We start from the raw sequence: 16,018 nt of genomic DNA on the forward strand, positions 1-16,018 counted from the left end.
CTACCACAGCTTCTAGACATCATCTTTCTCAGGTTTTCCTGGAAATCCTGTAATCAGCCCTGGCCGGCAGAGGTTTTCCCTTGTTTTTTATGAATTAAATAGTTGCTTTATTTTTATTTTTTTTTCAGCCAGCTGATTGGGCTATCATAATGATCCTCCATCAAGACTTTGGTGATGTTAGGGTACCAAGTTCAAGCACACCTTTGGTCTATCAACACATTCTCCTGATGGGAAATTAGCATTTTCAGCAGGAAAATTGGAAAAGAACTTATTGGCATTATCATGTCCAGCAACCCATCCACTGATTAGATGGCTTCTTATTATGGTATTCCAATAAAATCTGAATCAAAAGTAGTTTGGAGTTATGACAATTCTAATAAGAAGAGGGGACTAGTTCACACTATAACACAATGGTTTTATTTTTCTTAAAGCTGTATTGCTTTTTACTAACAAACTAGTAACTAGTTAAACTATATTCTTCCTTATGTTTCTGACAGTAGAGGTTTCAAACACATATAAGCATGGTACACTTGTTATAAAACATATTAAACTGTAAATATTATTTAAGATATAAGTTTCAAGAAATGATGGTAGTGATGAAGATGATTCTACAGATTATGTAATATTATTGGAGCACCATATTGTGGATAAAGAGTTATTGCAGTGGTAGGAGCATGGGCATAGCATGGAGAAAGTTCAAATGCAAATCTTTGTAGAATCATTGCTAAGGCCATTTTTGCTTCTGTTATTGCGAAGTGCTGGCCAATGCATATTCGAGGGCCCCAACCAAATGGAAAAAATGAGGATTGGTTCTTTGTGGCTTTTGAGATCCCTTCTGCAAATCTCTCAGGTTTAAATTCTCCTGCATCATCACCCCATACTTCACGATCACGGTGAACAAGGACTATAGGTAACATTAGCTGTATTCCAGGGGGCAGAGATAATTCTCCTAGCTTTATATTCTTGTATGTACACCGATTAAGCTGTTGTAGTGGAGGATATAATCTAAGAACCTCATACAGAATCATGTTAACCTGAAATTGAGGATTAAGAAAGGGAGGAAGGTTTAGAAAAGATATTTAGAATTCTAAAGAAAATAGACTTTTATGTTGACATAATTTCTAAGACTGATGGCAAAGCAAATCCTTACAATTTTGAGGTGGCTGAGTCCATCAAAATTTGGTTTATTCTTCCCAAATATTTGTAAGACCTCTTCCCTTGCTCGCACTTGCCATTCTGAATGCATACTTAATATAACCATCGTCCAAACAAGCAGAGCAGAGGTGGTTTCCTGACCTGCAAAGTAGAACACTTTACACTCTTCGATGACCTCTTCGATGGACATCCCAACATTATTCTTGTCCTTAATTTCTTGAATTTCCTTGTAGTTGGATTCAAGTAACAATCCTAACAAGTCGTCATTGTTGGCTTCCCCAACCTTCATAGCCTTCTGTCTTTTGTTGATGATGCCCATTAAAAGGGCTCTTACTTTTCTGTCAATTTCTTTCATTCTTTTGTTCCTTTTCGTAGGTAGCAAACTGTAAACAAATAACATGAAGGCAAGGATCAAAATTTTATTATCTTGATTGCTTTTGTCTTTGTCAAGATTTGAACTATAAAGAAAAAAGTTTGCTACATACTTTTGGAAATGTGCAAATGTGCACCAAGAGTATTGCTCAATAAGAAAATGACAATATATATGAACATATTCTAGAAAATGTAGACATATTCTAGAAAATGTAGAAACTAACTGAATTAGATAAGAATGTTGAATTGTACCTAAAACCAGGGATGAAAGGAGTCTGAAATGATTGAATGAATAGCTTAGCTTGCTCATCTTGCAATTTGAATATCTGTACACCTTCTTCATAGGAGCTACCAAATGCTGCCCTAGAGATGACATCCCCTGTTAAAATTTGGAGTTCTGGCCACACATCCAGTTCGAGAGACCCTTTTGACGAAACCAATTTCTCCCATTTGCTAACCATCTCATTAGAGCTTGTATAAAATGCTGATAACATGCGCTTTAACAAATGGCAAGGTAGAAGATACAAACTATATCAGCATCACAATAACATAGAAAAGCTAACACAAAAATAAAAATGAAACAAATGTAAGTGGGATTTTAAACCCTAAAAATCAATTCTGCCTCTCTTCTTTATTACATTTTTTTTTTCTTTTTAAAGATCAACAAATAAATACCATTAATCAAAAGAATGAGAAAATAAAAACTATGCAAACTCTTTCCAAAGAAATGAAGTAAATCTATTTTATTGTAAACATCTAAAATGATTAGAAGGAGATAACAAAGACATAGAAGCAACCTTCACTTTTTCCATATGAAATGCAGGGTTAATAATTCTTCTGTGCTTGGCCCATTTCTCACCATTATAGGTTACAAGTCCCCTCACAAATAAACTTGACAGTGGATTTCCTTTGATCTTCTCAAAGTGACCAAATTTATTGCTCAAAATATCCCTTATGAGATCAGGATCCGTAATATACAATCTTGGATTTGTTCCAAACCAAAAGCCAGATTTCTTACCTGCATTTTCAATTATCATCAATTAGTTCTACCCATAAAAAAATAAAATAAAATAAAACTTTTCCAAGAGCTTTAAAAAACACAAAAGAGAGTGAAAATGCAAAACTATTGAAAGGGGAATGTTTAAAATGCTTTCAATTATATCATTGCAATCAGCCAATCACCTGTTCACTTGACTCTAACTACTCCACCTTCACCCACCCAAAGAAAACAAGAAATTTTTATACATAAATATAGCAGAGTGAAATCAATTTGCAGAGACAATCAGAGTAAAAACATACCATACTTCTGTATAGTTTGAAGATGAAAGGGGTAGACACGTGGAACAAAATCATGGGATAGGTTCATGGGCTTGGATCTAGCTTCCTCAAACAGCCTTTGGTTCTCTTTCAGGTCACCCACCAGTAAATTGTATGGAGTGAGTTTGATACCTTGTTTCTTGAGAAACCTCTCCAGCTTCTTGGGTCTCCACCATATCCATCCCAACACCTTCCATCCCCACCACACAACCAAAATGAACAGTATCACCATTGAAATCAACCCACTTTCTCCCATTACTTCTTTAGTCAGACATACACACTACAAGAACTGCTTGAGAAGAGAGAGGAAGGTGAGTGGCAGAGTGGGGAATGGGACTTGTATATAAAGTAAAGAATAGATGGTTGGGATGGGGAGAGGGAGAAAAGATGCGGCCACAAATGCTTATCTCTAATAATGGTGACGGATATGAATGCGTCAAAGGCGAGAAAGACGCACCGCAATTAGATTCTTGGGACATGGGCACATGGGGATGGGGACAGCCAGATAATAAAACATAAGACTTTTCCAGCCACGAGGCAATAACTTATGACTCTCTCGAGAGATTTCTACAGGCTTTCATTTTTCTTTATGAAAGCCCTGCTACGTTTATTTATTTATTTTTTATTTAATATATATATATATATATATAATAAGTCATGTAAAAAGACGTTATAAATTTAAACTCCTAACCAGCCTCTTTTCTCTGATGAAGGAAAATATGACCATCTATTCGGCCCGTTCGTTAAGAAGGGAGTTGGGGGTGGGATAACCTGACATGTGAGACCCATAGTGTAATGGGGTGAGAGAAAAGGATAGTAAAATGAAAGGAAATACACTGTAGCATCCCACCCATCTTGTTTGGTTGGGAGGGTTTGGAATCTTGGAGGAGAGATGGAGAGAGAAGCCAGTGAGAGGAAAATAGAGAGAGAGAGACGATGGCTTCAAATGTTCTTCAGTGAGGTAGAGAGAAGGTGGGGGTTAGAGATCGACTTGGCATGTGGAAGAGGTGAATGGATCTGAAGAGGAGGAAGAGACTTGGGGCAGAATCGGTGTTGGGGGAGGTGAATGGATCTAAAAAGGAGGAAGGAAGCAAAGGAATCACCGGCATTTGGGGCTGGTTTCATAGTCTTTCATAGGAAAATGAAGCAAGAGAGAGATGGCGAAGGAGATGAGCAACGGTAGTAGCTCAGACTCAGAGAATCATCATGTGAAGATCCCCTAAATCAAGTTCACAAAACTCAGATGCAGTCTCATGTTTTTCTTTCCTTTTATTTTCTCCTCTGCTTCCTCATTTAAGAATTTTGGGCATGAATTTCTCAGCTTCAATTAGATCATCTATTTCTCAAAGATGATTTTGATAGATCTTTTCTCTCCTCTGTCCCTGTGTTTGTTGTTAAGAATAATTTTTTTGGAAAATTTCCCACTTCTCGTGCTCTGCTAATTGCTAACCTCACAAAAGAAGGAGTGGTGTCCACTCACTCTCGAAACCAATAGTTAAACTCGTAGAGGAAAGAGGAGGATTGGGGATTGCAGCGATCAGACCTTTTTAGGTTCTCGCTGGTTCAGATTGGTTGAAGGTTGCAACGATCAGATTAGTCAAGAATGGTCCACACAGCCAGTGAACAATCCATCCAAAGATCCACTCTCGTCTTTGCTGTCTGAAACAGGGATAGATCGGTTCAAGGGCTTCCCACGACCTGAACGACCATTGCTGACTTTCCTTTAACTTTCCTATCAGAGTCCCACCAAATTGGTGGGACATTAAAAGAGCTGGGGTGGAGAAAGTAGGGACTCGACAGGATTTCTGACAATTTTGAGATTGTCTCTTCTAAATCCCGCCCCTTACAACCAAACAACCTAACCTCATACCGGGGTGGAATAGTTCATACAACTATCCCACCCCTTAAATCCCACCCTAGCAACTCTCCTCTATTCAAACGGGCCCTTCATGTTCAAAGCTGGGCAGCAGGAGCCACGCTCTCACCTCGTCCTAACCAAGGTGGTGCTCTCACCTCAGCCTGACCAAGGCCGTGCTCTGTCCACGGTCATCCTTTGGCTAAGCTCTCGCCTCAGTCCTCCTTTCGCCAAGCTTTCACCTCAGCCCTCCTGGGTCATACTCTCACCTTGGCGTAATCCCCAAATGGCCATGACTGAGCCGGTACCATAACCTATTACAACACACAACTAGCAGAATGTGGGGGACCGGTCCTGGTTTCCAGGAACCACAATATGTGATGATCGTACACAGTAATCCTTCCACCCCAAAACTCGAAACATATCTCACTCCAGGAGTGTAGGGCACTCACGAAAGAGGGGAATATCCATAGGATCTTCCCTGGAATCAGGCATATTCGCAGGATCAAGCGGAATTGGACTATTGGTCAAAGCTAGACTCTCCTCGACCGATGTTCTTAATTCACTGCCTATAAATAACAAGGTAAGCCCTAGAAGAAAGGATCAAACATTTTTTATAATAAACTCTCTTGAGTAACTGGTGTGGAGCGGAGTCCCCTATTGGGTCTGCCCAGCTCTCCTTTGCCTACTCTCCTGTGCAGGCCTTGCGTGGAGTACCTCGTCTTGCAAGGAAGATCATTCGGTCAATTTTTACTGTATCAAATTGGCGTTGTCCATAGGAAACTTGAAACAAAAATCCTTAGTAGTCAATGGAGTTGCGCAACGAATGTGTTGTGTCACCTACTACCACTGAAACAAGATCTCGATGATCTCGATGTCTGTGGACCGCCAAAAATACCCTATGGCAGAACCAGAACATCCCACCCCAATGGAGGGACCAGCACCGCCTTCGTCTATGACAAGTGTCGTAGAGGAACAAGCACCGGCTTCAAGGCCGCTAGCAACGACAACTTAGGCCGACCCTATGAGAAATTACTGTTTCTGAACCTGTAGAGATCGCCGAACAAATCCAAGATTTGCAGAGACAAATGCTCAAGACTAATAACCTTGTGAGGACATTCAACAGGCAATTTGGATCAACCTTGTCGAATCCACCAGCAAGCAACAGGACAACATCGGCTTCCATAGGAAGTCCATTGGCTCGACTAGCCCTCGTAGGCGAGGGAATCAATGGGAACCACTACAAAACTCTCGACCTTAGCTGAATGAGCGTCCACACACCCAGAGGTCACATGGCAACAGCGTAAGTCCTCCCACAGTACCAAGCAGATGCCAGAGGTATTCTTTCTGCAAGTCTAGGGTCTCCCCTCCCGTGGAAGCAAGTAGCGGTCGTCCCACTCGTATGCGGCCACATATTGAAGAGTGTGCTGAGCCAACTGCCCATCAATGCCCAGACCGTTGAGATAATTCTCACAGGAAGCGAGCTGACCACAGAAGGGAATTACAGGGAAGTCCACCCTGATCTCACCAGAAACGACCGACTCTGATCGATCGAGAAAGGTAAGATCTGGAGAGGTGCGTCCAATAGTTGGCTGAGAAGCTAGAGAGCCTCCAAAAACCAACACCGAACCTGGTTATAGCCCCTGCCCATAATTCTTTGTAGGATGAAATCATGGATGCAGAGCTTCCCCAGAATATCATCGTACCCACCTTCAAGACATACGATGGAACCACAGATCCCTTTGACCATCTATTGTACTACAGCTTGGCAATGACAGCACATGCCAAGTCGGAGGTCACACTTTACTGAGCCTTTGCAGCGTCCTTGAAGGATGCAGCACTTATGTTGATGTCAAGTTTGAGGCCTAAGGCCATATAGAGCTATGATAAACTCACAAATGCATTCCTTACGCGATTCTAGGAAAGCATAAGGCAACTTCAGACACCCAGCAATGTGATAAACATGAGACAAAAAGCCTAGCATGCCTATACTAGAATTCCTTGCTCATTCACAAAGGCCGCATTAGAAGTGAAAAAACTACCAAAGGGGGTGGCATATAGCTCGTTGTGCAATGGGATCACACATCCAGATCTGGTACGATCCTTAGCCCTCGACCTATAGGTAACAATGCCAGACTTGCTACAGAGGTGTAACCAATACGCCAATATGGATGATGTACTGGTAGCCAAAGGGTTAGTGGAGAAGCCCGAATTGGATAAAAAGAGGACTCATTGCCTAAAGGAGGAAGATCAAGAGTACAAAATAACCAAGCAAGATCGGCTAATGGATCGAGGGGATGCTCTAGAGAGGTATGAGCTGAATAGGATAAGGACCAATATTCTGCTGGAAATCTAGGATTAGAAGTTCCTGCGTTGGCCTTGGCCGATGGTTGCTAAACCAGAAGAGAGAAATCCCAACAAATACGGTAGGTATTATAAGGATCACGGGCATGATACTAAGGACTGTAAATCCCTAAAGAGAGAAATTGATGAACTCATCAAGGCAGGCTATTTGAACAAGTACTTAAAGCAAAAGTTTGGTGAGCAGCGGCGAAGTCTAGATGAAGCTAGGGCCGAGCCGACAAAATCCTGAGCAGAACACTGATGATGCCGACCTCCAGGCTAACCGGCCCACAAGACCTGCCATCCTAACTATTCTAGGAGGACCCACTATAGAGTTAGTGTGGAAGGCAAAGGCCCACGACCGTTTTGTGTGCATCACTGAGCAACCTGTGAAAACGGCCAGAGTAGACCCCGTTATCTCCTTCTCATATTCTGATTTGGAGGGACTGAATTGGCCTCACGATGATGCAATCATTATCCAATTGGTTATTGCGAACCACCCATTCCACTGAGTGTTGGTAGACACTAGTGCATCGATTGATCTTATGGCATACTAGGCATTCCAAAAACTTGGTCTAAGAGCGGGCGTGTTGAAACCCATAAGCAACCCATTGTATTGATTCTCTGGTGCCCCCTCAGAAATTGAAGGAACCATAGAGTTGCCAGTAACCATCGGGCATAACCCGAGGACAACCAGGACAATAGTGAATTTCATGGTAGTGAAGATGGCATCTCCATACAATGCCATCCTCGGTCGTCCTGGGATCAACATCATGGGTGCCGTTATTTCAAAAAAACATATAAAGGTCAAGTACCCAACACAAAATGGGATCAGAGAATGCAGGTCCAGCCAACGTGAGTCAAGAGAGTGCTATGCTAACTTTGTCAAGGCCACGAAAAGTTGATGCTTGGGCCTAGCCTACCCCGTGGTGGTTGCTGATGCAAGGGAAGAAAGAAAAATGCACCGAGCCAAGCCAGTTGAGGAATTGTTAACCATCCCATTGTGTCATACCGAGCTAATGAAGATGGTGTGGGTTGGAGCCTTACTAAGTCAAGAACATCAGAAAGAGATTCTGGGTTTTCTCCAGGCTAATCTGAACGTGTTTGCATGGAAATCATCAGATATGCCAGGGATCCTAAGAGAAGTAGCTGAGCACAGCCTCAACGTTGGGGTAAATTTCAGGCCATTCCAGCGAAGACGGAGAAATTTTGCCCAGAAAAGATAGGCAATAATAAATGAAGAGGTAGAAAAGCTACTAGACTCAGGATTCATAAGGATGATCAAATACCCTACCTGGCTAGCTAATGTCGTGATGGTTCCAAAGACAAATAGTAAGTAGCGAATCTGCATAGACTACATGGACTTGAACAAAGCTTGCCCTAAGGATTGTTATCAACTGCCAAAGATCGACACCATGATAGACTCCACAGTGGGTCACGAAATGCTCACCTTCATGGATGCATACTCTGGGTACAATCATATCTGGATGAAGAAAGAAGACGAGGGAAAAACTGCGTTCTTGACGGCCCAAGGGAATTTTTGTTACAAAGTAATGCCCTTTGGGTTAAAGAACACGAGGGCCACCTATCAAAGGATGGTGAACTTCATGTTCCGAAAACAAATGGGCTGAAATATGGAGGTGTATGTCAATGACATGTTAGTCAAGAGTGCCAAGAGTAGTAACCATGTTGTAGACCTAAATGAAGCCTTCGAAGTTCTATGCCAAAATAAAATGAAGTTAAACCCTACAAAGTGCACTTTTGGGGTGACCTCCGAAAAGTTTTTGGGTTTCTTAGTTTCCGAAAGAGGAATTGAAACCAAACCTTCAAAGGTCAAGGCCATACAAGAGATGCAGCCACCAAGAAATGTGTCGGAGGTTCAAAAGTTAATAGGTAGTATCGCAGCCCTAAACTGATTTGTCTCTCGAGCAGGAGACAAATGTCAGCCGTTCTTCAAGGCTGTAAAAGGGGTAAGAACCAGCAGGCAACTCAAGTCGTCAAAGGAGTGTAGTGACGCATTCGAGAACATAAAGGCATACTTGGTTAGTCCACCTCTACTAAGCCGACCCGAGCTAGGTGAAGTGCTACAAATCTATTTAGCAACATCCCCCGTAGCTGTAAGTGCAGCACTCATGAAAGAAGAAAAGAAGCACCAGAGTCCGATTTATTATGTTAGCCACGTCCTCTTAAGTGCAGAATTGTGCTATACAAAAATTGAGAAGCTAGCATTTGCACTCGTAAAAGCTGCTCGAAAGCTCAAGCCCTATTTCTAGGCCCACACAGTGGTAGAGCTCACAGATTAGCCCTTGAAAAGAGTCCTTCATAGCCTAAGTGTTTCGGGTCGCCTTGTAACTTGGTCCATTGAATTAAGTGAACACAACATTGAATATCGGCTAAGAAATGTAATCAAGGGGCAAGCACTCGTAAACTTCATTGTAGAATGTACTCTAGCTCAGGAAATTGCAAGGCCAGACTAGAAGTGGAAATTGCACGTCGATGGATCTAACAACTCCTCAGGGAGTGAAGCGAGGATTATTCTTTTAAGCCCCGAGGGGTTTGTAATCCAGTATGCGATAAGATTTACATTCCCAGCAACAATAATGAAGCAGAATATGAGGCCTTAATAGCTGGAATGAAACTGGCCAAATCTGTACTGGCAGAGGAACTAGTGGCTTACAGTGACTCACAGCTAGTGGTGAATCAAGTCAATGGGCAGTACAAAGCAAAGGAGGAAAGGATGTGCAAATACCTCCAGGAAGTAAAATCCCTCACTGAGAACTTCATAACATTCATAATGGTCCAAGTGCCAAGAGAGGATAACTCCTCGATCGATTCACTCTCCAAGTTCGCACCTATTGAGAGAGTCAAGCTAGGGACAATGGTGTATCTTGAGACACTTAAACGGCTAGCTTACCAAAAGAGTGAAGTCTACAAGAATGAAACACAGATCACCATGGCAAGTTGGATGCACCTTATCATCAGTTACCTAAGGGATGACCACCTTCCAGAGGACCGAGCTGAGGTAAGAACAGTAAAGCAAAGGGCTGCAAACTATACAATGCAAGGTGGACTAATCTACAAAAGATCTTTCTCAGGGCCATTACTGAAATGCTTAGGACCAACTCAAGCTGCGGATGCCCTAAAGGAAGTTCACGAAGGGATTTGCAGAAGTCACATGGGAGGATGAGCGCTAGCATATAAGGTGCTACGTCAAGAGTTTTATGGTCTAAAATGCAACAAGAAGCAATGCAGTTTGTGCGACGATGTTTCAAGTGTCAGATATATGCCTCTGTAATTCATATCCCGGTAATAGAGTTGAGTTCGATTATATGCCCAATTCTATTTGCAATGTGGGGAGTCGAGATTCTTGGGCAGTTCAAGAAATGCATGGGTGGAGTAAAATTCCTCATTGTGGCAATCGACTACGTCACTAAGTAGGTAGAGGCTCGCCCCTTGGCAAAGATAACCGAGCGGGCCATGGAGAAGTTCATGTGAGACAATGTCATTTACCGCTTTGGAGTACCCAAAATTCTACTAACTAACAATGGGAAATATTTCAACAATTGAAAGTTTAGGCGTTTTTGTGAGGGACATGAAATTAGCTTCTACAACACTTCAGTGGGACACCTGCAAACGAATGGGAAAGTAGAGAAGTTTCACTTTCGTACTTAGCTATGAGTCCATAGCTTATACAAGAGGCAATGTTGATGGATGAAATCCTTCTATACGAAGGAGCCACCTTGGACCTCAAACATCAGCCAGATGATGTTAAACAGTTGACCATATCCCTGATAGCCTTATAGGTACATCAATCCATCAGATAAGAGGTGATAGCGAAACAATCTTTGGATGCTGAGCTATAAAGGATCAGACTAAAAATTCAAGAGCAGACAATGAATGACCCTGACTTCACAATAGCCAATGGCGATGCATTATTATCTTGGGACATGTTGTGTGTGCCGATGACATGGAGATACAGGATAAGATTGTGAAAGAGGCACATAGTTCAAAATATTCACTTCATCCCAAAAGTATAAAGATCTATAAAGACCTTAAACAAAGCTATTGGTGCCTAGCAATGAAGACCACTATTGCCTTGTATGTGGCACAGTGTCTCGTATGTTAGAAGGTTAAGATAGAAAGGCATTGACCGTATGGTACTCTTCAGTCACTCCCCGTATCGGAGTGGAAGTGGGACAGGATCACCATGGACTTTGTCACAAGACTACCCCATACACCCAAGGAAATAGATGCAATTTGGGTGGTAGTTGACAGGCTTACTAAGACTGCTCATTTTATCCCAATCAGGACCAATTATTCCATGGACAAGTTAGCCCAACTCTATATGGATAACATAGTCTGTTTATATGGAGTACCGATAAGCATTGTGTCAGATAGAGACCCGAGATTCACATCTAGATTCTGGAAGAGTCTCTAGCAAGCATTGGGGACACAAATGAATTTGAGTACTGCTTTCTATCCACAAACCGATGGGCAATCAGAACAAATCATACAAACACTGAAAGGATTGGCCCATCAAACTTTCACAGAAGCGATGGAATGATTGTGAAGAGTCTTTATTTTTTGGTCTAGGTTTCAGCAGGTTGTTCCTTATAGGTCATATCAGCCTCTAAATATTTCGATTCTTTGGGTAGCACATGTGATGGATCATGGATGTACCACTTCAGTATAGACACGTGCAACACATTATGAGCACTACTGAGGGAAGGTGGGAGAGCCAACATGTATGCTACGGAAAGACGTCTTTCCTATGGTTGTCTACATAGCTCTTTTGGCATGATTGGGTAGCTTTAATTCTTTTCCGAAAGACGTCGACCTTGTCACACGTCATCTGTATCATTTCTGGTCCAAGTATCCACCTTTCACCTACTTCATCCCAATATAGGGGCGTCCTGCACTTTTTGCCATACAATGGCTCATATGGAGCCATCCTAATTGTGGTTTGATAGCTATTATTATAGGCAAACTCCATAAGATGTATGTATTATTCCCAACTACCACATATTTCCATTGCATAGGCGCTGAGCATGTCTTTACTTGAAGAAGTGTCATGGGAGAAAGAAGATGACATCCAAGCAAAGTATCATCTTTTCAGATAATAAGATACTGCAATTTCGAGGATGAAATTTTTAAAAAGGAGGGGTAAATGTGATACCCTACTCTCTAAACCTGGTCTAATTTCTTGGTTGGTTCAATTTGGTCTTGCAAGACTTGAACCCGAGCGAGCCGAGGCGAGTACCTTATGGAACATGATGGCAAGGTGACTGAACTCAGGTTGGGCAGATAAGTTAGAGTCAGTGCCTAGTGAAGTCCGTGTGCCCAAGCCATGCACTTGCGCGTATCACCGGACTATATACGCATAATAAATGTATGTGGCCAAATTTTATGTTAAGTGCGCACGTTAATCAATTACTGAGAGTGAAATGCATATTAAGGCCAAGCCCAATCGAAATCTCAATGATTCGACTAAGTTTTGGCCGATTGGTGGGTGGTCATGGGTGGGTCAGACCCACCAGTGTGACCTACCACTCTGATCATTAGATATTTTGACCCAGGTATAAATAGCATTTATTATCCTCTCTTTCCCCTCATTTATTATTTTACATGGTGGGTGAGAAGGTAAAGAAGAGAGAAAAAGAAAGAAGGAGAAGGGAAGAAGGAAGAAGAAAAAGGGAAGAAAATGCTCATTGTGCATCACCGAGGTTGAATCTTTCGATTTTGATTCTAGATTAGTGATCCTCATCTCGAGATCTACGATTTGAGGTGGGTAAAGTCTATATTTCTTAAACCCTCATGAAACCCTAAGTGAAATCCTATGATTTGGGGTAAGAATCTTTAGATCTTATTAATCCCCATTGAGAATATGAATCTAAGATTTAATAAAGGACCTATTTGTTGTTTATGAAGGTTTTGGAGGAAGAAATCTCAAGATTTGAGAAGCATTAGTTGATCTCTTGAGCTAGAGAAGAAGTTTGGGGTTTCTGAGGTGTTCTTGAGCAATAAGGTAAGATCCATTCTTGAGACTTTAGATCAACCCTAGATCTGGGATAGAATCATGATATGGGACCATAGATGTGAGGAAAATATGGTCAAATCGACCACTTGGTGATTTCCCCAAGGTGGATGAAGAAAGGAAGTGAATAGCAAAATCTAGGTTCTAATTGGTGGGTGCCCTGAAAGTGGATGGACCCACCAATCCGAGCTCGCTAGTCCAGGTGGGCCTCTAGGCCGACTAGTGAGCAAAAACTGGTGGGAACCTGGCCTGCCACTTCTGGCCCACTGGTCTGGGCAGTGTCCCTGGATCGACAGGCAAGTAGGGACAGGTGGGTACCAATCCGATATTTTGGATTCCGATTGGGCCCAAACTTGTCGGGTAACCTTCTCTAGTGATTTTAAACATGTTAGAATCATTATACCTCATTGGTTATGAGCCTAAAGTGGAGATATACTAAGCTGGACCTCTTTTATGTTAGGTTTCACTAGAAACTTATGCCATCGCATGCCGGATCTTCCTCGTACCAAGGGTGATCATTGTACACAATTAAGTAAGTGGGAAGAGGACATTGACTTTATTTTTGGAGTGTTTTTATATCATTCCATAATTTTTGTAGACTATTCATGTCGTCATTTCATTATTATGTGTAGCCTAGTCATCCTCGAATGTCATTTGCATGCATTGATGTGTGCATTATGAAATTCATTTATAACTTGATATGCTGATATCTTAAATTTTTAAATGCTTATTCCTACTTTGAGATATAAGATGGGTGATTTTAAATTATTGAATATGATGCATTGCTAGACTAGATGTTGTAGTCGACTTGGACACGAATGCATTGGTGGCTCGTAGAATGGAACGTGGTGGCACTATGCAGTCGTACTATCTCATATAGGAGCATACGGTTAGGAATGACATAACCATGTGCTATGACCCTTCCCTGTAAGGGTTTAGGTGTTAGGTATATCACTGGGAGGAAGCCCGAGGTTATGTACTAACAGTGGTGGCTAGAAATACGCCCGACTGATCACTAGGACTATAGGCAACTTTGGTGATATAACAAAAGGGTCAATCATACTACTTTTAAATTAATACAGGACAAGACCCATTTTGATTTAATATAGGTCAAGGCCCATTTACTTTTTCGGTTCCCACGGCTAGCCTTCTCCGACAACCCTATGGACGTATCGTGAGATGGGGTTCGTGGCTCGGACCTGGGGCATACGTGCATTGTGGTTGCAAGTAGCATATAACCTATGACTTAGATGTGATATGTAGGTGGTTTAAGATAATAAAATGAACTTACATACATATAAGGGCATTTGTATTGCGAATGATTGCTTGGTCTTTCTTTTCACTTACTAGGCTAGTGAGCTCATCCCACATGTGCACCACTTTTTAGATGATCTTGTAGGTTATTCGGCTGAAGAGCTAGAGCTAGGACCCACAGTGGAGTTTCCAGTTGAGGACTGGTGGATCCCTGAAGATCTTGGGCACGTGGTCGAGTGCCCATGTGAGAGTTGTGTTGTAGGATAGCAACACTGATACCAACCAGGGTTTTCTTGCAACACTGATACCAACATGGGTTTTCTTTTTTATTATTTTTTGATGTTTCCTCTTTTGTGCTCTTGTGAGGGTAGCAGCCAAAAATGATGAGATGGCTCTCTCTTCCCCTTTTGGGGGGGGGGGAAAGAGCTTGCATCGATTCTGCCCTCTCTCCTCTCTTTCTCTTTTTAGTGAGGGAGGGGTGTGTCGTGTGTGCTTTCCTTACGGGCCCCGCACTATCATATCGCCACTTGGAGATATGTGGAGGCCTATTCCTCAATAGTGTGAAGTTTTTCATTCTAGATGGACGCTTTGATGATGGTCCAATATGGGGATCGGGATCATACAAAAGGGTTTGGAGTCACCACCTAGGATTATGGGCCTAAGCCCCAAGGGTGGGCCCAATTCCAGAGAAAAGGGCCCGATAATTGGTCTGGTCTAGAGATTTAGGGTAAGTGTCAAGTTACAGAGTTGAAAAGGTGTTAGGCACCTAATCTGCTCAGTTTAACGGGTCTTCCTACTAGATGCTTAAGAACAAATATTTTCCACAGTTATTACTATTCCACATGCATGGCTAAGTTATCGTACATATATACATATTGACTAAATTTAAACTATAATGTACACTAAAACAAGGTCTATATAAAGTCTACATGATGACAATTTGGTTGAGAAACTATACCTAAATTTAACCCCTATTTCCGGTCAAGAGGGGTGGCCTTAATTGGTACCAACTCAGACTATCTTTCATGTTCTCCTGGCTCAGGGGCAGATGGTCTTGACCTATAACTTCCTTTCTTGAGAGATGCTGACTGTGATGATATTCGGACAGGGTTCTGACTAGGAATGGTTACTTTCGGATTTAGATTCGGACAGTGCTACGGCTAAAGAAGGCTATTTTCGGATTTGGATTTAGACAGAGCTTCGCCTAGGGAAGGATATTTATGGGTTTAGGTTGAGGTGCCATTCCGGCAGAGCTTCCGCTGGGGATAGCTAGGGGAGGGCTAGGCTGAGGTGGCACTTTGACAGTGTTTCCGCTAAGAATGGCTATTTCTGGAAAGATTCTAAGGGCACTTGGACAGGGCTTTCACTAGGAACTGCTATTTCTGAAAAGAAACAGATTGACCAAAAAATGGATTGAAGATCCCCAAAACCCTGAAGAACACTTTGAAGATCTGAACAGAGTTCTGAATCTTGACAAAGATCTCTTCGTAGACCTGAAGAACCTCAAGGGGGAGGGATTTCAATTTCTGGTAAAACTCAAGAACAATCAAAGGAGGGGATTGAAGAAAAAAATATTTTTGACAAAAACTGGATTAGACTAAGAACTTGGATCTTGACGAAGATCGCTCTGAAGACTCAAAGAAAATCAAGAGGGGGAGGGGAGGAGAGAGGGCAGAGCTTCACTACTA

General features: G+C 42.1%; 1 protein-coding gene across 1 annotated transcript; it reads right to left on the bottom strand.

The window, feature by feature from the left end:
* Positions 1–394: 394 nt before the first annotated feature.
* LOC122069586 (cytochrome P450 CYP72A219-like) lies at positions 395–3,175 on the bottom strand. The gene is made up of 5 exons (XM_042633636.1): positions 2,827–3,175; positions 2,325–2,545; positions 1,780–2,024; positions 1,151–1,538; positions 395–1,034 (listed from the first exon to the last, which is right to left on the bottom strand). The coding sequence occupies exons 1-5, from the start codon at positions 3,098–3,100 to the stop codon at positions 609–611; spliced, it is 1,554 nt and encodes a 517-aa protein (XP_042489570.1). The 5' UTR covers positions 3,101–3,175; the 3' UTR covers positions 395–608.
* Positions 3,176–16,018: the final 12,843 nt, after the last annotated feature.

Source organism: Macadamia integrifolia, unplaced genomic scaffold (assembly GCF_013358625.1).
Source record: "Macadamia integrifolia cultivar HAES 741 unplaced genomic scaffold, SCU_Mint_v3 scaffold662, whole genome shotgun sequence".
NCBI classification, from domain to species: domain Eukaryota; kingdom Viridiplantae; phylum Streptophyta; class Magnoliopsida; order Proteales; family Proteaceae; genus Macadamia; species Macadamia integrifolia.